General features: G+C 32.7%; 1 protein-coding gene across 1 annotated transcript; it reads right to left on the bottom strand.

Moving 5' to 3' along the window:
* Window positions 1-297: 297 nt before the first annotated feature.
* Window positions 298-16,632, bottom strand: LOC129950353 (mucin-2). Its single transcript, XM_056062263.1, has 5 exons — window positions 16,152-16,632; window positions 2,252-6,039; window positions 2,023-2,199; window positions 1,657-1,949; window positions 298-1,601 (listed from the first exon to the last, which is right to left on the bottom strand). Exons 2-5 carry the CDS (start codon window positions 6,029-6,031, stop codon window positions 728-730), a joined length of 5,124 nt encoding a protein of 1,707 aa, XP_055918238.1. The 5' UTR covers window positions 6,032-6,039; window positions 16,152-16,632; the 3' UTR covers window positions 298-727.
* Between the last annotated feature and the right edge of the window lie 5,814 nt (window positions 16,633-22,446).

Genomic DNA, 22,446 nt, shown 5'->3' on the forward strand with positions numbered 1-22,446 from the left:
CACATAAGGAATGATTAAAACAAGAGTTAAATATTATTTCCCGGTGATCGCTTTATTGTTTTTTGTAACTTTTGCTTCTTTGCTTGAATTTAAATAAATGAATAAATTGAAATAAATAAGTAATGGTTACGAAAATTACTCCAGTCGATTTACATGTGACGACATTCCCTTTATTCCAATAATCTCAAAAACAAAACAGAAGGTTAGTAATATTTATATTATTTACTTTAACTCACTCTTAAGAAAAACAAAATACCAATTTGTTTAGTTTCGTTTTATTTATTTATAATAATTATTCTATAAAAAATATACATCTTTATACTATCTTAACTTAATTTAATCATAATGTTTATGTTTGAAAATCGGTAAAAATTAAGATTTAATACTTAATTGAATGCTCTTAGAAACGAGTTAATTATTAAGATACAATTTTTAAAATTACATAAATGAGTGGAAATACATATAAACGCCATAAATTATTATGTTCATAAATATCTAAATTAGTCTAAGATATAGAAATAGATTAATTTAGAAAACACGATAAATGACTTGCTTTCAGATGAAAATGCACTCAAAATAAACAACTGAAATGACTTTCAACAAACTGCATTATTCGATACGAAAAGAATTATGCACAATTTACGATAAGATAAAGTTACAGTTATGAAATAAATAGCTTTACCATTACAAGAACAAGATTAAATTATTTAGTCTTAGATTTGAGCTTCTAATGAAGTTTGTGATTAGAAGGTAGGTCTTCAGATCGTATGCAACGACCTCTGTAGCAAATTTCTGTTTCAGGAGCTTCTTCTTTGGTTGATGTAGATGTTGCGTATACCACTGATTTCATAAGATTCTTGTGGAAGATGTTGGCATTACCATTTTGTGGAATTTCTGTCAATGCGGCTGCGGAAGCATCGGGCGGATTACTGTCAGATGTTGTTCGGACTCTGTGTATGCTAGTGTATTCGTACTTATGTGGCTGAACAAAGTCCTTATCATCTTCATCGTCAGTGGCTGGATCGTTTTCGTCACCTCTGAAAAGTTCGTTAAGTTGTTTTCGAACTTCAGAAAATACACTTGGCTGAGTGTCAAGGTCTTCGACATTCGATAGGTCATCTATCCTGTGAGTTATACTTTCAGGTTCACTGTCTAAAGGCATATTTTCTAGTGAAGTGGTTGGAACTGGTTCTTCAGCTTCTTCGAGATATTTCATATTATTGTCATCTTGTGGTGTTGGACTTGTTGTTATCGTATCGAAATTGAGTTCAGTTTCTACTACCGGAGAAGAAGTCGTAGTGGCCAAAGGTTCTACCTTGGCAGATGTCGTTGCATAGGATTCTTCGAAAGTGGCCGTTGTAGACTTCTCTATTTTTCCAGTATAAAGGGAATTGAAAAATTGTGTGCCAATATTTTGAGATTCAGCGGTCTCAAAACTTTCAGCCGCACTTGCATTGCCCTTTTTCCATTTTCCTTTCCTACTTAAATTAGTATTCATTTTCTGAGATTCAAAGTAAGTGGGATCGGTGGACTTCACATCAGAATCCTTTCCAATATCTGACATTACTTCTTCAAGTAAGTCAGCAAAAGATTTCTCACTTCTAGAAGAAAAACATTTGTTATTTAATTAAGTGATTCTTTGAAGAAAATACTTACTTATTTGAGTTGTTAGATGTTTTCTCTTCACTAATTTTCGAACTAAAATGTGTATTCGCTGTAGGGCCAAATCCTGCTGATACATTGAAAACATATGAATCCGAATTTCCAGCGTCTGGGCTAGCAGTTACAATTTCTGGTTCATTTGCATACTCTTTTTTGGAAGGTTTATCGTCCTTCTCTGTCAATGGCTGGAAGTTGTTAATGGACTTTCCAGAAAGCGACGGTGACCACTGAGACTCCTGAGGTTCTAAATGAAATTGAGATTTGATTCGCTGTCTTCGTTGTGACATCTAAATAAAAGTGAAAGGGTTATAGTTTCTTGATGAGGTAAAATGTTAGGGTCAATATTCTTTATGTAAGTACTTCATCCTGATAGAGGTCCTGGTTGAATCTATTGAGCCTGTTTACATTGTTGCCTTGTGGCTGGGATTCGTCTTCTGACTCTTCTGGTGGAGAAGTTGATGTAGAGGATGCTGGGTGAGGACGTCTTGTGCGAGCACGAACTTTTACAATCCTCCGTGGAGGAGCTCTTGCTCGGACCTATTAATACAAATTATTAAGTTAAATTAAGTGTATGTAAAAGATCACTTACCGTATATCTTTCTTCACTGGGTGATGTAGTTGGTGCTAGGGTTGTCGTAGGGGAGTCTGTTGTTGTCCTTATTCTTGGACCTCTTCTGATAAATGGAGTTCTTCGTGTTGTGGCTTGAGGTTCTTCTGTAGTTGATGAACTTGAATATACCGGACTGATTTCATTTCTGCCAACTGCTTCGGTTGGTACAGTATTTTCCTCGTTTGGAAAGTATCCGGGTCCATAGTTGGTCTGAGGGTATTCCTGATATTGTTGTGCAATCTGCATTGGTTCAATAAGCCCGTCATAGTTCTGCTCAGAACTTGGTGTCACAGTAAAAACCTGCTGTGATTCTGAAACTGGTCTTTCAGTAGAATTTGGAACTGGAGTCGTAGTCGTTCTTCTATTGGCAGGCTTGAAGACTGGATAATTCTGTTTTAAAACATCTCGTTGGTATTCGAGGTCATCACTGTTATCTTCTTTTTTGCCTCCTGCTGCGTTCTTTCTATTTTTAATTCGCAGCGACTGGCGTTCTTCGGGGGTTGGATTATACCTTATCCGGTTGGGGTTGCGAATAAGTGGCGACCTTGTAGTGGAAGAACGTTCAGTTGTAGATGTAGATGAGGAGGTATAGTTTCTTGCAGTGTATGGCCTTCGTGTCCGGTTGAGTGGTCGCCGGGTGGAATAATCGGAACTTGAATAGGAAACTGACTGTGAAACTTTTGATACGACTGGCTTCTTGACTCGATTTATTGGTCGCCTTGTTGGCCTTGTCGATGGCGTGGGTTTTGTTGTAGCTTCCATTTGCACAGTTGTCTCTCCGTCAGCACCATTTTGACGCTCCTTATCAATGAGCCCATTTACAAGTCCTGGAAGATTTGGTGTTAGAGGTGGCAACTCTGATGGCAACTGATAGGGATTAGGTTCAAATTCTACCTCAGATCCGTCTTGGGTAGAAATTTCATTGTTGTTATTGTTATTGTTATTGAGGTTTGAGTTGGAGAAATTAAGTTTGTGGTTTTCGGGCACTTGCGTTTTTTGTTCTTGTTGGGGAGGCGTGGTTTGAACATCTCGATCTCTGGAAAACTCGAAAACTTGTTCACTTGGAGGAACTGTGTTAACATTATCTTCATACGCTGGTGTTGTAGTGGGATGGTAAAATGTTACCCTTTGGCGTTGTGTGACAGGCCTAGGCGTGGTTGAAGTCGTTGTGTAATAGGTTGGCGTTGAAGATGGGATTCGTACTTCACGATCATAATCAACTGATACCGATGTATAAGGAATGCTTTCAACGGTGGGCCTTGAAGTGCTCTTAGAGGGGTAAGAAGGACGATTACGGAAGGCGTCTTGCTGGCGGTAATATTGTTTCATACGATATTCTTCATCTGAAACTTGTTGAAGATCTTGTTGTTGACTTGGAGGGCGTGTGGTAAAGCGATCTCCACCAACATCAGAATTATGATAAACCTGGCCGTGAGTGCTCTGAAAGTCGATTTGCGGACTTGTTGGGTAAGTTTGTGTGAAATAGGTGCGTGGGGGTGTTGTGGAAGTTGTTGTTGTCGTAGTTGATGTGCTGGTAGTAGTTGTTGGAGAACTTGTTCTTATTGGTTGAACTTTGTAAAAGTCTTCAGGAGGTATGTTGTTTGGAATGGGCTTGAAATGAGCATAAGGTCGAGCGTTGTCCGAGTATTGGTTCTCTGGGCGTTTTTGCTTTATCCTTTCTTGTTTGTATATCTTTGGAGAAGTAACCTCCTGGATGGCTTCGGGGTAATAATTCGACTGTGTTGATATTTCTGAAAACTTATGACCGCGACTGGGACCCGTGGGTTGCCTTTGAGTTGTTGCCTCATACGGGTAGCGACCTCTTTCCAATTTTGGAACATCGCGAACTATTTCAGGATAATATTCTTTCATCGTGGTTGATTTTGTTCGTTGTGTAGTGTCGGGACGGTTACGCTGTGTGGTGCTAGGGAACTGTTGAATTTCATTCTGAGTTGGGGTGATGAAGATATTTTGATTAGGTTGTGCTGGATTGGATCCTCTTATGTTGTTGTAAGTTTCCCTTTGGGGTTGTTGTGTTGGCTGCTGAGTTGACCCTCTTATATTATTGTATGTTTCTCGTAAGGGTTGCTGTGTTGCTTGGTTATATCCTCTTACGTTATTATATACTTCGGATTGTTGTGAGGTTGGCTTGTTTGCTACTCGTACATTATTGTAATTTTCAAATTGCGGCTGAGGATAGTTTTCAGTTTCAGGAGGTGATGATGGACGATTTTGGTACTGTTTGTAGGTTTCAGGTTGCGGTGTCGGCTGCTTTGTGGTTCTTACATCATTATAAGTTTCCCTTTGTCGGTTTACGACAATCGACCCAACATGGGGTTCGGGGAGTAATATTTTATTAAATCCGGCTGGTGTACGATAACTCAAAGGAGCAACAAAGAATGATGTTTCCCCAAAATTATTATTTTGGGCAATCTGTGACAGGTAAGGCAGTTCAAATTTGGCATAGCCGTTGGGAGTTTGCATGCCTGCCGGTCCTACAAATACATTTGGAGCTTGAGATGTTGGTGCATCTAAGACTGCGATAGTTTTAGCATTTCTCAAGGCATTGACAACATCACTTTGAGTTGGTCGCGATGATGACTTAAGTAAGAACATAGCCAAGGGAGGCTGATGAGCCTTGGGCTTAGGTTTCGGTGTCGTGAATTGTTGACCAAAGTAGTTTTGGAATGGTGTAGTGGGTTTTAATGTTGTGGTTGTTGTCCTCAAGGTAGTACTAGCGATAAAGCGGTTAGGATCTTGTGGCTGGAGGGTCTCTGGTGTATAGAAGTCATTGATTTGGTAGGGGTTGACATGTTGTACGTTAGGTTGTTGGTTAAATTTGGAGTTATCGAAGGCTGGGTTTTCAGCTCTTTGTTGATTGTATAATGTGTCATAGGGAACATATAAAAGCTGCACTTCTTGATCTTGTTGTGTATTCCCTGGTGGTGCTGGCGCTGATGCTGTTGATGAAGGGGCTTGAAATGGCAACTGGGATTGAAACGAGGCCGGTTTTTGTAATTCAAAATTATGTTGAAAATTAAATGCGGGTGGTGCAGCTGAGGTTGATGAAATGCTACTATGAGTTGGGATCGGGTCACGGAAGTTTTGCTTAAGAGGTTCGTCAATAAAATTCTGCTGAATTGGCTTTGATACTTGCTGAAGAGAGCTCTGTTGAGGACGTGGAACAGGATGGAATTCTGGAGGAAAAACTTGCTTTTGAGTAAACAATGGTGAATGGAATAATGATTGCGGGGCTCCAAAGGAAGAGTGTTGAATTTGATATCCAGTTTGCACGCCCTGAGAACTGTCCTGATTTCTATTTCCATCACGATTAAATGGCATTTCAAATTTGAAAAACGATTGTGAGGTTGGCTGCTGTGGCTGGAGTCCTAACTTTTGATGCTGCTGGATAGGTTGCTGCTGGTGTATTTGAGGTTGATTATGTTGGATCTGTGTTTGAGGCTGGGGAAATCTTTGAAAATGGAATGGAAACCCAAATGGCTGGATTTGTTGTTGTTGCGAGACGTGATGGGGTTTTTGTATTTCTCCGAAAGCTGCGTTTGGGGGAAAATTTTGTTGATAGGTGATAACACGTCCCGCACGCTCTTTTGCATCAACTGGCTGCGCTACTGGTATCCAGTCATATGCTTCCGTCCCTGGGCCCGTTTCATCTAATTGCCGAGACCATTTGTCGGCTGTTGACGCCGATCTTACTATGAACCATAGGCAGGCAGTTAAGAACAGAATCTTCAGATTCATGGCAAGGTCTGTAATTTTAATAAAAATATTAATTGCTGTTATTTAAATTGGATCTATAAATCGTCATTTTTTAATTAGACTGCTTTTAAAATGTTTAAAATTGGGTTTGCTTTGCTATAAACTATTCAAGATTTTAAATGTTTGCTCAAACTATCCAACTTCCTCATTTATACAGGAGCTGTAGCAACAATTTAATAAAGTGGAACACTCTTAGCATAAGCTACCTATCCCAACATTTTTTTTTTTCTGGGAAAATTATCCAGATTTGTATACAACAATAAAAAATAATCACTTTTTAAGAATATAACCAACATTCAACAGTTGCTGAAGACTGTTAAGTATTTTTCCAGCTTCGTTTTATTTTGAAGGTCTCTGCTATTCAACGTTTCTTAAGAAAATAAATACCTACTGCTACTACTGACTTTCCGTAAAAACATTAAGAAATATCTGAATCACCTTCTTCTAGATGCACCTTCGATGGTTGTGTAACATTTTATCATCACGTCTCTTGATTGGAGTAGAGAATATTTATGCAACTGACCTACATTAAGTAATTTATGTACAAAGATATTTATTTAACAAAAATACAAATATTTGGTGTATCTCAAGTTCTATAAATGCAGAGTAGTTTTTCGTAAATTTTTGTGTCAGCATTATTAAAAAGTACAATGGGGAAGTATTAATCTTTGAGTTGAAATTAGTCATAAGGAATCAAAAAGCTTTTTGAGACGTAAATTGGATTTTTTGTAAAAAAAAAGTTTACGGCAAAAAGAGAAGGAATTCAAGAATTTCATTCTGAGTTTATACCTATGCATATTGCATATATTCTAAAATTCTTGTAATTGTTGTTAGCGGAGAAGGTCATTTACTTTTCCTTTGACAAATGTATGTTCTCTGATATATTATTCATATGCTTTATAACACGATTTTTATTTTAACTCTAAACAAGTACAAGAATCTGAGTGAAGATTTATTTCATCAACCATGACAGATGAACAACTTGGTCACCCTACCGTGATGGTAAGTTGCGAAAAATGAACAACATATCATACCTGGCACGAAATAAAAAAAAATAAATACTTAAATCTTAACTAATTATAAGACAATCGTCAAGATTTTTTATGAACAAAAGAGAAAATGCGGATCTGTTGTTTGTCAAAGGCAAACATTAAGGCGTAGTTCCAGTAACAGCCATTGAACTTTACACTCTTGGGTAAGCCACAATAACTTGTCGTCAAGATTCACTTTCTTTTCATATGAACGGACAACATGGAGCTCATAAATTGTCTTATTTTTCTTAAGTACATGCATAGGCTTGAAGGTGGTCATTACCGATGTGCCATTATCTAGGTTGTACGAGTATCTGCTTCTTGGCAAAATGGGATGAAAGGGACTTGATTTTTTTCCGATTGGCTGGACTCTGGGTCTGGCGACCCAAATTTCTTCACGTACCTCTTTGAGTGGTAGAAACATCTTAAAACAAGAGAAATGAAAGTGATAGTGGAAGTGGATACTATTTCCATTCGAACATTGAGATTGGGCATACACACATCCAACCTTGATCTTCAGAAGTTCATGGGTGATGAATGCAGAGATATAATTTTGTTTGTAACTCATGTATGAGCATTAGATTAAGCAATGAACTGCAGTGACTAGTGCAGGTGGAAATAACACAAAAGCTAGCGTTGAAAAATCGCATACTATGCCGATGTTGATTTAGGAGTGTTGTAAAAGTGCAAATGAAATTTACTTTCTCTTCTTCGAAATCGATGGTGATTTAAGTTAAATGGCAATGAGTCGAGTAGTAAAAGCAAGTGGCCAAACCCCTCAATATATCTTGTTGATGTTTTGCTGACCATAAACGAATTTTGTTTAAACATGTTTGTTGTGTTGATTAATCGGCTTATTGTGGTTATGCAGATATGCATTATTTGAAATAAAGTAAAAAGTTATAAAACTACTTTGGTTAGTAAATTCGTTTTAGAATTTTAAGAAAACCTTATAGATACAGACGACTTTTTACTTAAGTCAGTCCTCATATTTTTGCAGGATAGAGTTATAATCTAATCATAAATACCTATACAAAAATTTCGAGTTTGCTTATCAGCTCTTTTGTTTTAAACGAAATTGTTTGCCCAAAATTTTAATAATATCAGAGGATAATACTTTCGGAAAACTTAATTTGCTAAATTTCGAGATGTTGAATGTAGACATCATAAAAAACTATGCGAAGTAAGGTTCTCAGCCAGATTTGTATGCATTTACTTTGCATCTATTAATAATATTTTATGTTAAAAGACTGCAACGGAGAGTGGTTAAAAAAAATCTGCCGATTTCCTTAAGCCATAGTCATTATATCTTTTTGCTCTAGTAACAAAAACATTTTTTCATCAAATAAAAGCCAACTTAGAAATATGTATACAAAACTTAATAAAAGAACAATTTGTCACGCAACATAAAGTTGAATGTGAACCAAAACATAACTCGAGTTGTGGTTCATTTGTCAACTGTATTGGATTGGTATTTGCTTCCCTCTTGTGGTTTGAATAGGCATAATCAGTGCCACAGTTTAATAAAGTACAATTACGTGATTGTGTGGGTTATGTGATGGTTTTGCGAGCTAAATTTTTGATGAAATTTCCAAGTTAAGGTTTATTATATTTTCGTAATTACTGAAATTTCTTTTCAATTTAATCGTAAAAAAGCAAAGAAAGACTAAAATGTCACTAATTTTTTTAAAATTATATTATGTATTATATTATGTATGTGCCTTTGAAAAAAGGTATTGATAGAAAATATGGTAGACGATACGTGATTAAAATTTAAAAGAAAATTTGGCATACCTTGTCTTGTGTTTAAACTGATTGAGTAATACGAAAGACTGTAGTGTACAAGAAAACAGTTTGGGTGGTTGCCCAACGACATTGATATAAATTGAAGCTTCACATCGTTGTCTTATTTAATGCTGCGTGAAACAATTGAAAAAGTTAATATGGTGTAAAAAGTAGTATTTGTATTGCAAGTATCAGGTTTTATAGCGCTAAGACAACAATACCGTGTATACACATTCCAAGATATAATATGTAGGCTAAGCCACTACTTAGTTACAGTATTGATAGAGATATGAATCAGCAAAGTCTGGAAATGATTCATTGAATCAATTAGTATCAGTTGATATGTAGGACATCTAGTGTGAGTCTATTTTTAGTCCATGTTATTGTTTTAAATATATCAGTTTCGAGCAAAGGAGAATTAATTAATTATACGTGGTTTATCATAATCTTAACATTTTCTTACTTATTAATTGAAAATTGGATAATTATTTCAACAAAATAATTAAGAAAAGAATTGAACAGTAGTTTTAACCATGGACTAAGACAAGTACTTAAGTATCAAAGTCAGCTAATTAAATTTTATGAAAATGTGTTTCCTTGAGCTATGGAATGATGGAAAATAATGTTTAGATTTTAAGAAAAAAGGAAGAACAAGAACAAGTATTTTCTTAATAGCTACTCGTAGATAATTATTTTATAAAATGTTTTTAACCTTGGTAAAGAAGAATTTTTATGTCTTTCCTATTTCTCCTTTCTTTTTTTTACTTAATAACTTGATGATTTATTATCTAGTAAAAAATTCTTTACACTTTTTGAGAAAGAAAAGTTTAATTGATTCATGTTAGTCATAAATTGTATCAACTTCTATTCCTTGCTTATTCGCTTAACTTTTGTCTACATTTCAGGTGCTTCAAGTAATGGAAATTGTAACTTCTTATGGTTAAATAAAAAATGCAGATGTATTTGCGTCGACATCAAGCTGATTCAGTAACTCATAAAATAAGTCGTGATTTTATTCCATACAAAAGTCGTGATTCTGGTGGACTTCCAAAAGAATATTAACCTTGAAATATTTTATACCGTATCTTATGGTTGATATTTGTAGAACATTGAGATCACTTTAAGCTTCTGTTAGTAGAGATAAGTTTTTACGGATTTGATTTGATATGAGTCATGAAAAGTTATGTAAAGATTTTTTGATTAACCTTGAAATTAGAGGAAAATAAGAGGATTAAATAGAATAAAACAACGTGGGCTATAGCAGTACTAAGGCTACAAATATTAAGCTGGCGGGCGTGGGTAAAACCAATATTATCTCTTTGAATAGGATTTGCAAAAAGTGTTTGTTTGTTCTATTTTTATTGAAGGCGTTTGTTCCATGTTAATACAAATAAATAGCAATGTCATTATAGTTTAGGTACGGAACAAACTTTGAGGGCTATCATTTTTATAATTTTGAGCGTATAAGGCACTTCATGCTTTGGTGACGTTACTCAAGTTAAATTTTAAGGACAAAACAGCTTAAGGCTGATGACTACTTTTGTCAAAATTTGTACAATATTTTATCTAATATTATATTCATAATGAATTAAATGAAATAATAATCGATCATAGACATTTTATATACACGGAATATAAGAGTACTTCTTAGTTACAAGAAACATGCAATTTTAAAGCATAATCCTTCTTCAATAAGCATTATCTAAGTAGCGAGATATAGTGATAAGTACTAGTATTTAGCTGCAAATACAACCGTGAAATTGTTAAAAAACGAAAACAAACGGATAGCCGTGATGTCGTTAATCTTTGGTAGAATTGGTAGATGAGATTTAAGATAATGTAGGTATTATCAAAGTCTTATTTGTAAGCTTACTCTTTATGTAGACCGGAAATAATATTTTACTACTTCCGCTTTCGGCTTGAATTATATATAATTGGTGTGCTTTTTGTGCGTAATACTTACACAACAAAATGAACTTGCCTGGAATGAGTCCAAGTACCTGAGTGTAGGTTATTTAATTTCGATTAAGACAGTGAAACATTTCGAACTCATATCCCAAACAATACAAGATTGGATTTGATCGTCTGAAAAATACAACGTCACTCCAATTTAGCTATCTCAAGGTATAAGAAACAAAGTTTCAACACCATCGGCAAACCAGTGCAAAAAAAAAGTATGAAAATGAATCGAAGCTGTGAGTATAGGTAACACGTTCAAGAGATTGAAAGTGAACACAAAAGATATCTTACAACCACGGTTCCCCTAATGTTTGTGAAGCTTGGGACAACCATATGATTTACGAAGAAACTCAACTTGCCGACAGTCTTAGTAAACCTCTTAGAGACACATAAGGTATGGCAGTTTCCCATATTATGCACCTCGGCTATCGACCTGTATTACTCATATGTACATATCTGCAACACAAGAGCTTGATTGAAATAAGTCTAGTCTTGACTATAGTTTGCTGTTGGATATTTAGATCCACAATGGTGGTCTCGAAATGAATTTCTTTATCATAACTTATTCTGTAGATATTTCTTTATTACAATCACATGTATTGTTTTGAATTATTTTACTGCAACACGTCATACAATATATGCAAGGTAATTTAATTTATTTTAATAAAATGATGAGTTTTTGATTTTTGATGAGGTTTTTGGCATGCCTTTCAAAGATCAAACTACTTGCGTTACTTTATTTCTTCACTTAAGCTATAGTAAAAAAACAGTGAAGGCAGTTTTAACCATCGCATCACGATCTTGTTTTAAATGTATACAACAAAAAAACACCTTAAATAAAATTAATCAAAGACAAAACAAACATAAAACAAGTAACAGGTTCTTTTAAAATTGTAATGCATTAAATGGTGTTCTAAAATTGTTAAGCTAATAAAAGGGATTTAAAGGGATTTTTTTAATCAAAGAGCTCAAATTCTCAATTTAAATATTCAATACATTTAAAAAAAAAACTTTTTTAATCAAAACTGAGAGCTTTAAGAACCAAAAAACCATAATTCCATTCAGGTGTGTGTATGCATACCAATATACTAAATTAAAAGTGACACATTGTTGGTTTTATTTATCTTTAGAAAATGAAAGTTACATACTACGTGCTGGTCGATTCACAATTCTAAATGAAGAAATTTTTAAATAATAAAATTAATGTTCTGGCACTTTAAAGTCACATCGCATAAAAAGAAAGGGAAATTAATGACCCCATCTATAGCTGTTAATTATCTTTATGAATTTTTCGTGTCTATAAGTATATCACATATTTAGTTAAGTGAAAGCATGACAGTATCAAACAAACAATGATATGTTATGGATTCCGGTTTAACACAAAATCTTAATGGATTTTCTAATTTTGTTAAGCCTCTTAGTTCAATGAAACCATAGATCAGATATTAAAGCCAGATGAAAAGATGTGTATTAATTAAGGAATGGAATGGCATCAAACAAAAACACACATACATAATTTGCAAGGTAACAATAATCCCTAAGCAAACATTTAAATAAAAACCGTTACAATTTAATATGTTGAGTTGCAATATTTAAAATAAGATAAGTTGTGCATTCATCTGTTAAGTTCTTATTCGTAAACAAAAGTAAAATACTGCGAAATGTACTGTTCCCCGTTTTGGATTCTCTTTAAATCTGGGATTCTTGTTTTTTTTTTTAAATTGAATAGCATCTAATTTAACAAATAATAAGAATTAGTACTAATTTTGTTTGGCTCTGTGCAGTGTTAGATGGCTTAAACTAGAGCATGTATGTTGCATACGTTTTAGTTTTTAAAACTAAGAGCATGACAAGCTTACTGATTAGTGTACTTTTTATTTTCAACGCCCGTTTTATCTTCCATTTGCAGGTACAAAAAATGTTCTGTTGTGTGACTTGAAATTTAAATTTTAGTATTTTTAACAGAAAAAGAGCAATTACCATAAGGTTTTTTGAATTTCGATCGATAAGAAAAAATATTATTATGAATTATAATCACTCATCGTTATGGCAGTGTTAGTAGTTAGTAAGTAATAGCGAACAACAATAAAATAAACTTCAAAAACAAACATATACAGTTAGATATTTAAATATATAAATATTTAAATACAATTTTTATGAAATATCAATACCAAGCGGCTTTTATATTTTTATTTTCTCTTTTGTCCTGGCCTTTAAACAACACCTAATATGCTCATAAGTTATTTTAAATAAAATAATAAGCTAGTGCCGAGTTGCATGATGATAAGTGCATTGGACTGTCATGTTAGAGGCCATGGGTTCGATCTCTGCCTATGCCATCAAAAGTTTTTTCGTTTTTCAAGAGTAATTCTTTTCATGAAAAGTGCTTTCTTAAATAAGACGTCCCGATTCGGCTTAAAACTATAGGTCCTCCCCTTTTCTGACAACATTACTCGCACACAGGAATGGTTGAGAGTCGTAAGCCACTAGGATCTAATTCTCAACGGAATATTTCGCCACCTAATTTATTTTAATTTTTATAATAAAGAAGAACTCAAATCAGATTTCCAATTGGCTAGTTTCGCAAATCAAGTCCTCCGCTCCCTAAAAATTAATTTTATTTTTTAGGAATTTAGATAGAAAAAGACCTGTACAGCTTATGTTATGTTTTTATAGTCAAACTTCATGATATATGTATACGAGAATGTTGTCAAACTATGCTATCCATTGATTATAAAATATTTTCTCTTTTTTTATCTTAGGCACAAAGTTGTATTATCGATTATTAAACAATTTCACTTTTTTATACTTTGCTTCCAAAAATAAAAATAAGAAAAATCGAAAATATTATCTACCTACTCCAGTTTTGAAATGGGTAGGTAATTGCACTTTTTGATCACCATAATGTAGTGGACTTCACATTGCTAGCATCTCATACCAAAAAGAAAACCAACAAATTAGAAAAAATAAGAAAAAACTTTCACAATAAAAGTGGAAGTGGAAACTGTAACTATCCGACTTATCAACATTGTCTACAATGTATGTTTATACTGAATCTTTTTTGTGTTTGGTTCAAGTTGACGTCGGTTTGTTCTTGTGTCTTAAAACAACGACGACGAAAATTAAGTCGAAAATCATTGTTGATATATGTTATTCGCGCTTACATTATAGAGTACTTTCATCATGCTTTATGGAATTAAATGTCAAGTCTCAAAACTGTTTAATGTATCCACCAATTTGATATGTTCAACTACGAAACATGGAACAAAACAGCAAAAAAATATACTTTCTATATGCTGTTTGTACGAGCTACTATCTTCTTAAAAGACAATTTCGAAATTAATCATATCATAAATAAAAATCAAATGCCAACAACAATTAACCAACTGCACTCGCACTCGCATTCGCATTTCTATCGGACACGCAATACCTACCTTACCTCGAATTCCAGACGCTTATGAACATTGTTGGCCAAAGTCGTCGAAATTGGTGGTATTTATATGCAGATCGTGGAGATTGAAAGTGAAATCCCATTAACTTACATAGTCAAGTACCAAGCTTAATTTACTATGGCAAGTCAAAAACTCGGTCAAATTTGGTTTGTCCGGCAAAGGGGTTTCTGTTTAGAGACGATAGGCAATAATTACTTGTACTGCGAGGCCCAAACAAAAGTAACATACAATTTTATTGATATTTTAGCACTGTGTTCGTTATAGTGTGGCCAGGGCTTAAATAAAGTAATGTGATATGTTTTGAAACTTTAATTCATTAATTTTGTGACGAAGTAAGGTGTGCGTAACGAAGTATGTTGAGCGGGTGTGATTGAAAGAGCGTTTGCATGAGGTCTCCAATTGAATATAGCGTATATTCTGTTGTCGGAACTACGTGATTGAAAGTAATTTTTTTTTCGAAATGTTTTCGTTTTATGTTTTCACTTTTCTTTTAATGAAGCGTGATTTGAATAAGAACCAACAAAAAAAAATAAAAACTACTGCGTTATAGAATATTGGAATTATTTTCTAAGCTTAAAATATTTATATTTTCTATACATATTTATATAAAAGCTCAGTTTGGAAGCTTGGGAAGAAAGGGGAACGTATAATTTGTCTCTTTTACATTTTTAGAATAATTGTTATGTTCTTGTAAAAATTGCCTATGTTTAGTTCAACGATAAATATCATACTATACGTCATATTCAGAAGAACTCGATCAATGATTGTAAAATAAGAATCAATGTCATTTTTTAAAATAGCTTATAATACTTATCTTGTTTATAAAATCAAATAACAGCTATTAAAAAACTGGAGTCATAATGTAACATAATTAAACTATTTGGCATACGATGGGTGGAAATAATAAAGGTTGAGTGAATTTGAAAATGTAAATGTGTAAAAGAAAATTGGCATAGGATCATTATTAAATAAATTATACAATAGAATTAGTTTGAAACTTTTAATATTCATTTTCCCTACCACCATAATTTAATTCATTTTAATATAATTCAAAAAGAAGCAAAGTAATTCCTTGACAATTGATCTATGAAAACATTTTCAGTAGGTTCGAACAAAAAAATGCAATAATCATTTTAGTTTTCAAAATACTATATGAATTTTGTTTGAAGAAGGAAGTTATAAGTTAGCCTTTGGATAAAATGTATTTTTAATAAAATAACGTTTAAAGTACCAAACTAATCTTCTACTTTTGACGCCCCTTCCCTTAGTCTGCAAATATCTGATAATGTTACTTCATTTGGTAATGGAATCTGATTCTTACTTTAAATTAACAATGAGAATTTCGCATGTGTTTAATAAACTTAATTCATGTGAGTACATACAAATACAATGTTTATGTGTGTTCTTTAATTTTGTTGATTGATTTTTTAACAAAACATGAAACATTTAAAATAACATATTGAACAATAATGTATTACAAAAACAGGTTATAGCAACAAATGCAACACATGAGTAAAACGTTCTTGTTAGCTCTCGAATTATTCTTAAAGAATCAACCTAAATACAATTTTGTTTCTCCTCATATATTGCAAAATCAAAAACATTAACAGATGAATTTATATATCAAGTTTATATTGAGATGCAAAATATAAAAAACTAACAACACATCATTAATTTTCAAGAAATCCAGTAAAAATAACGAAATCGAAAAAGTGCTATCGCTGTTCCTAACTTTGATGCTACGCCAGGTGGAAAGATTTATTGGAAAATTCACAAATTGCTGGAGCATAAATAGTTGCACGCAAATCAAGATTTGACCCAGATTTTGATTTTGAATTCATTTGAGTTAAAACAACAACAAACAAGGATACAAACCTTTGTGATATTCCTCAAATTGATATCCAAATCTTTTTTTTTAATTATGTGGCACTAGAATTTGAACTAGAGTATTTAGACAATTTTTAAGATAGAAAAACGAACTATTGTCATATTGCGTTGCACTCACTGGCACTCAAAATATGTGCATATGTATATTTCAGATAAATTTTCTACTTTTATTCATATAACTTTCACTTATTTTGTTTTATATTTTAATACTAGTGGTATTTTATATATTTAAATATTTTAACCAGTAGTGATATTTTTTTCACGCAGAACGATAAGCAAAAATGAAAAGAGAATGACAGATTTGCGTGTAATATACTTTTGGAGGATAGTTAGCATTAGCTACAAGTAGACTCAGTACACCAATAACAGCTAAGCGATAGACAATTCACAATCTGCGTCTGAATCGTATGCGTTTCGGTAACAAACTGAAGAAAAGAAAATTTTCTTTTGCCTTCTAGGTAAGTGAAGAAAAAATGATCTTAAAGTGATGGCGGGGTGACCATAGCCAGCAGCGCAGCGCAGCGTTGCAAACGGAGAATAACCACATGAATATTCCATGTTAAGTCTTAAGCAGCCGCGCCACTACCACCACCACCGTCCGCCGTCGCCGCCGCCGCTGCGCTGCCGCAGCCATGGCACTTGCGCTGCTCAGGTTGAAACTATTTGACAAAGTCGTGGTCTAGAGTTTCGATGTTAGTGTTCAGTAGCGTTTCATAATTTATTTTAGTTGGGAGCAAATTTTTGTATAAAATATAGAATCATAAACATTCATATGTATACAAATAAAATCAAAAATATGGCAATGCATAATAAATTGAGAACTATTAAACTTCAATAAGCTCATAATCTAAGAATCTCTGTAGTGCCCGTAGCGTGATGGTAAGTGCGTTGGACTGTCATGCAGTCTTGGCCTGTGCCACCTACACCTAATTTCTTTCACGGGTACTGCCTCTTGCTAGGAATTGACAAATCCTTCAAGAGTAATTCTTTTCATGAAAACTGCTTTCTCAAATTAGTCGTTCGGATTCGGCATAGGTCCCTTGTATCTCTGACAACATTATTCGCACACAGGAATATTTGAGAGTTGTAAATCAATAGGCCCTGGTTCTTCATGGGCTGTTGCGCCACCTAATTTATTTTTATTTATTTATTTATTAGTCCATAATCTAAAATAATAGGGAAACGAAACTAATTAAACTGTTTGATTTTTCACTTACTTTTTTATTATTCGACAACAAAGAAAAGCTTCAAATAGCTTCGAATTATTAAAATTATATTAGGTATTTCTTAGTTGTGTTTTTTTTTTGATTCCTCTTAGGAGGAGGGATGCTACATTTGAAAACCCCATCTAAGTAACATAGCTCTATTAACCCTTCTTCGATACAACACCACTGTCAATGTTAAATTGTATGTAAGACATGAAACTTTTTTTTTTATTTTTCAGCCCTATAAGACTTTAAAACTATTTCAGGTGGGAAGTTCAAAGAGGAGACGAAGTAATGACAGTTTAAATGAAATCGAATTATTAGCGGCATCAAGTACACAATGGATTTCAACTTTAGATTGGTTTCAATTAGTAGCGTTGAATGAGAGAACATTCCAACTGCGGTTTTTTTCAGTCTAAAGACTATTAACATCGAAATTTGGTACATTTCACAATGACAATTTAATTATCTTTTTTCTTCAAAGTATTTATAGGGAATTGTTCCGATTGAAAACAATAATAGGTTTATTTATGCATATATATTCTTGTAGCTATTAGGAAGCAGACATATCTATTTATTAAGTTCAGAGAGTTGAACAATGGACATAAAATAAGTTCAGCCTTGTCGAATTTGTTCAGTATTAAAATAGACTGTTCCTATTATCCTAATAGTTAAAATTGAACTCGTAGATTGCAATATAAATCATAAGCCATCGGAATTCTCATTTAAAATGGAATTTTATTCAACAGATTTGCAGATTAAATTAAAACGGTGACTAATATCTTGAGTTTGAGGTACAGAACGAGTTTCTGTTGAATGACTCTTCTATTATTGTTGTATTTTTTCTGCATTGGTTCGATTAGAACAGAAGTTAGTTTTATGCAACGTCAAACATTTTGTCCGTAATTCCAAAATGTAAGTGCACAAAAACAAAGAACCAGCTATTGCCCTTCTCTCCTACTCAAAATTGAATATTTTCGAAATACAAAATAACGTATCTGTTGTTTTTGTTTATATTTTCTCTTTTTTAAATTGAAACATAGACCAATAGCCTTTGTTAACATTTAGACGATTTTCTTTTTATTTATGATTTAAAAATCTCAACTAGATGAAATGGATCATGGATATTCTGTTATTAATTGTAAAGTTTAGTTTTTGTTTTTAATTAATAATAAGTCTTGTGTTTCCCACAGATCTGTTGTATGAAAATTTACAATTGGGGAGAATTTAGACAAGGCTTTAATGAGATGCATTGAATCAAGTCACACTTAAATTGAAAGTCAAGTTCATTCAAAGACTATAGAAGACTGACCACCATGTCGGAAATGCGATCAAAGGCCAGTTGATCTAATTGTTTTACTAGACATGATATAGTGCGTTTCCCACGTGGTTTAAATAAATTAAATTAACGACCGATTAGAGATACCGTGTCAAAGTAGTTATGCATGGTGATTTTTGACTTATTCTCTTCGAGAAACTATTCACGTCTCTTGTATTAACTTCCTGATACAGTTTGTATAGTTGTGAATCATGATAAATAAGTCTTTTAAAAAAGCATGACATTTTAAAAATGCATAGCCATAGAAGCTATCACTTCAAAACAAATTTGACATCACAAAACTCAAGGCCTAAGAAATCCGTGGAACAATTTAAAAATATTAAATTGATTGATTTATGTGATATGTATTTAAAATAAACTTATACAAATTAGTTGGTTAACATTTTTCAAGTTTAAAAATAAAATTTTTCTTTTCTTAATTTGTAATCCTTTTTGTATGCCATTTAGCAGTATTTACATAGAGTTCAAATTAAGAGAAAACAAATGACAAGGCTATACATCCTAAGGTGATTTTCCTTACTGGCATAGTATGAATGGAGGAATGTTGAGATTTAATAATAAAATATTTTGTGATACATCATACATAATATATACAAATTAGTGTAAATTAAATATCAGCCACTATGGCATGGGGTAAGAAAGCAGATACAAAAAATTCACTTTCGTCTCGACTATTAATTAAAATATTTATTGGTACACTAACAAATTCAACCGTTAATAGACTAATACTCGTTTATATAAAACAAAATGTTTTTCTCCATGAATGTCTTCGACTTATGTCATGTACACCTTTTGCGTATGTCTTAAAACTTTCTACAAACCAAAAAACGATTAATATGCCCGATTGTGTTAATAATAAATAATCTTGTTTGAAAGCGTCCGTTTTGAGCATCCACCAAACTTTAGAGTAACCTGAATCACATTCCAATTTTCCTCTAACCTGATTACTCACTTGGAGCATTTGTGGAAATGTATTGAGTGAAAACCAGATGTGTAACAAGGAAAAGCTTTTACACAAATTATAGATCAGACTTTTTTTTTTGAAAACTCATTTTTTATTTGATATATTAAAACCTACCCTATTAAAAATTCTTAGTTATTTTCATGGGGGATAATATGACAAAAGTGGTCGTATATTTCATAAAACAAACAAATTTCATAAGACAAAAACAAATTAATTGAATACACAACCATTTCGAAAGTAATTTTACTATAGTAAAAAGTTCTTTTTAAGACAATTATTTTTTTTTTGACTTCTAATTTGTTAAAATTTGTTCAATAAGAGAGTCTGAATTTGCAATAGTTGAAGGGCAATAGTCATTCTTCAAAATATTAATATTAAATCCATAATTTGTTTGATATGCTGACAGTTATTATTTTTATTGTTTATTATTTTATTTAGCTAGAAAAATGTGTTTCAATTTTAAACTATTTCGATCGGTTTCGGCATTGGTTTCTTACTTTATTTTTAATAAAAACCATGTTAACTTTTTGAAATTTAAAGCTAGTAAGAAATAGGAAATTCGTATATTAATTTGTTTACTTAAACTTTTAGGTACATATGTATCTACTTTACCCTATAAAAATTTATATGGAATATATATTTCAAGTATACATATGTATATTGATTTAAGTCTCCGTAGTATCTGAGACGAATCTTATTCTGCAACATGTTGATTTTTGCGCTGCATCTCATATTACACAACAATTTTTTAAATGAGGTTTTCCTTGTTTTGATCGAGTTTTGATCACCTAGTCAAGAAAATCAGTAATGCCAAGATAGTTTATGGAATTTTTTATACAATATTGCCAATAAAGACATACGGAAGGAAGCTTTGTTATATTGTTGTGCACTTGCTTCAACAATTTAACTGACATGATTGTCCATTTGTCGGACATTATAATGCTACAGCTTTGCTGTGATATAATAAATTGTATCGGTTTGGTTGTAACATATTTTGTCAAAACATAACTTTAAAGACATATGTACATATGCGTAGAAGCTGAAAAGGATTATTTAACGATAAATATCAGCTTGAAACTACAGGAAATCTACATCGCTAATTATTTTGTAATTTGAAGATAGTAACTTTTATCCTTAAAGATGTTATTTGATTTTTCCTATGTTTTGGTGTGTAGCATGGAAACTTTTATGGTGAGTCTTTAGTCGTTTTTGGGTCTCATATGCACACATAACATTCGCGTAAACTCTCCATAGCGGAAAATTATGTATACCGTTTTTAAATTTTCTACTTATTTTACCTAGTCTAATACTCAAGTCTAATTATTTTCATTAATGAATGACTCTTGTTGAAATTGAAATTTAACATTCCAATCGAATCAAGTTATGAACTAAGACAAAATAATGGTATATTGGTCATAAGAAGAAAGTTATAATGAGTTTCACTTTTTTTTAAGTCTGGGTTTAAGCTGTGCGCACATGTGCTGGTTGTAATTAAATTGGCATTCAAACTATTTGTGATAAGAAATCGAAATTTACGTATGCACCATTGAGGTGAATTAACAAATTATGAATAGCTAACGAAAAACCACTTACCTTTAAAGTAAATGCATGTGGAAATATATGGCACCGAATTGGTATCAAAACTAATTGCATATTTGGTCATATTTTATTTGTATTCTCCCAAGTATAAATCAAGCTGCAACCTTAAATCAGGGACTCTTTATGAGTATATAATAAATATATACATACGATTATGTATATTATACCACAGTCAAAGTGAGCAATCAAATAAAATATAAAAAAATAACCATCACTGTAAATAACTATTGAATTGAAGAGACTTTTTACCTAGGTAATTCATGAGTTATTCCATATCAAAGTTTTGTGTACCTGCATGTGAACCTCAATTATCTTGGTTTTAGAACGGTTATGTCTATGCCCATCGGTAAAATTACATTAAAAAAAAGCAATGAATGGAGAGTTTTAAACTTCATAGTTATTTATGCTTTTTTAAACACCTCCTCGTAAACTGTAAAAAGTTCCACCATGTTAGGCGTCATAATTATTCATTTGGTTGGGAAGCATGTCATTAGTTGTCAGTTCCAGCATCCGGTTAAATAACGCAAGACCAAATAGTAACTGCGCAAAAACAAGTTGATAATGTTCAATTCAAATCAATTTTATAAATTTTTTCCCACTATTGGATTTTAAAATTACTAGCCGAAAGTAAATGTAAAATACTTATACAATTTAATAATCATTATCATTATTTTATTGCTTCTTTAAAATAAGACCCATGCATTTTGCCTTTTCTATACTCTTAAGCGATCCACATTTGTAATGAATTTCACTTTGTTGCAATGCTACCGATTTATGTACGATTGCAAATAAATTTAAAAAAAAAGGCTGGGATGCGACCCACACTGATAACAACTATTCCGTCTGTCGATTTGTCTTGCTTAAAAGTTTGTAGGGTTAAGTTAAAAAAGTTGTTAGTCGAATTATTTTAAAAAAATGACCAACAATATTTTTCATATAAAGAAATAGTTTAGTTTGAAAATCTAGTTTTGTTTAATAGATTTTTAGTCGAAAACAAATTTTTACCAATTTAAGTAGCATTTCTTATGTAGTACCCGTAGCATGATGGTTAGTGCGTTGGACTGTCATGCAAGAGGTCTTGGGTTCAATCCCTGCCTGTGCCACCTTAATTTAAAAAAATAAATAATTTTCGCGGGTACTGCCTCTTGCGAGGAATTGACAAATCCTTCAAGAGTA

Source organism: Eupeodes corollae, chromosome 3 (assembly GCF_945859685.1).
Source record: "Eupeodes corollae chromosome 3, idEupCoro1.1, whole genome shotgun sequence".
NCBI classification, from domain to species: domain Eukaryota; kingdom Metazoa; phylum Arthropoda; class Insecta; order Diptera; family Syrphidae; genus Eupeodes; species Eupeodes corollae.

Bases quoted from the DNA above. Each gene is read 5' to 3' on its own strand.
- LOC129950353 (XM_056062263.1), bottom strand. From the start codon at position 6,031: ATGAATCTGAAGATTCTGTTCTTAACTGCCTGCCTATGGTTCATAGTA. The intron at 2,200-2,251 runs GTAAGTGATCTT...TTGTATTAATAG, and splicing joins CCAGTGAAGAAAGATATACG to GTCCGAGCAAGAGCTCCTCC. The intron at 1,950-2,022 runs GTACTTACATAA...ACTTTTATTTAG, and splicing joins AGGACCTCTATCAGGATGAA to ATGTCACAACGAAGACAGCG.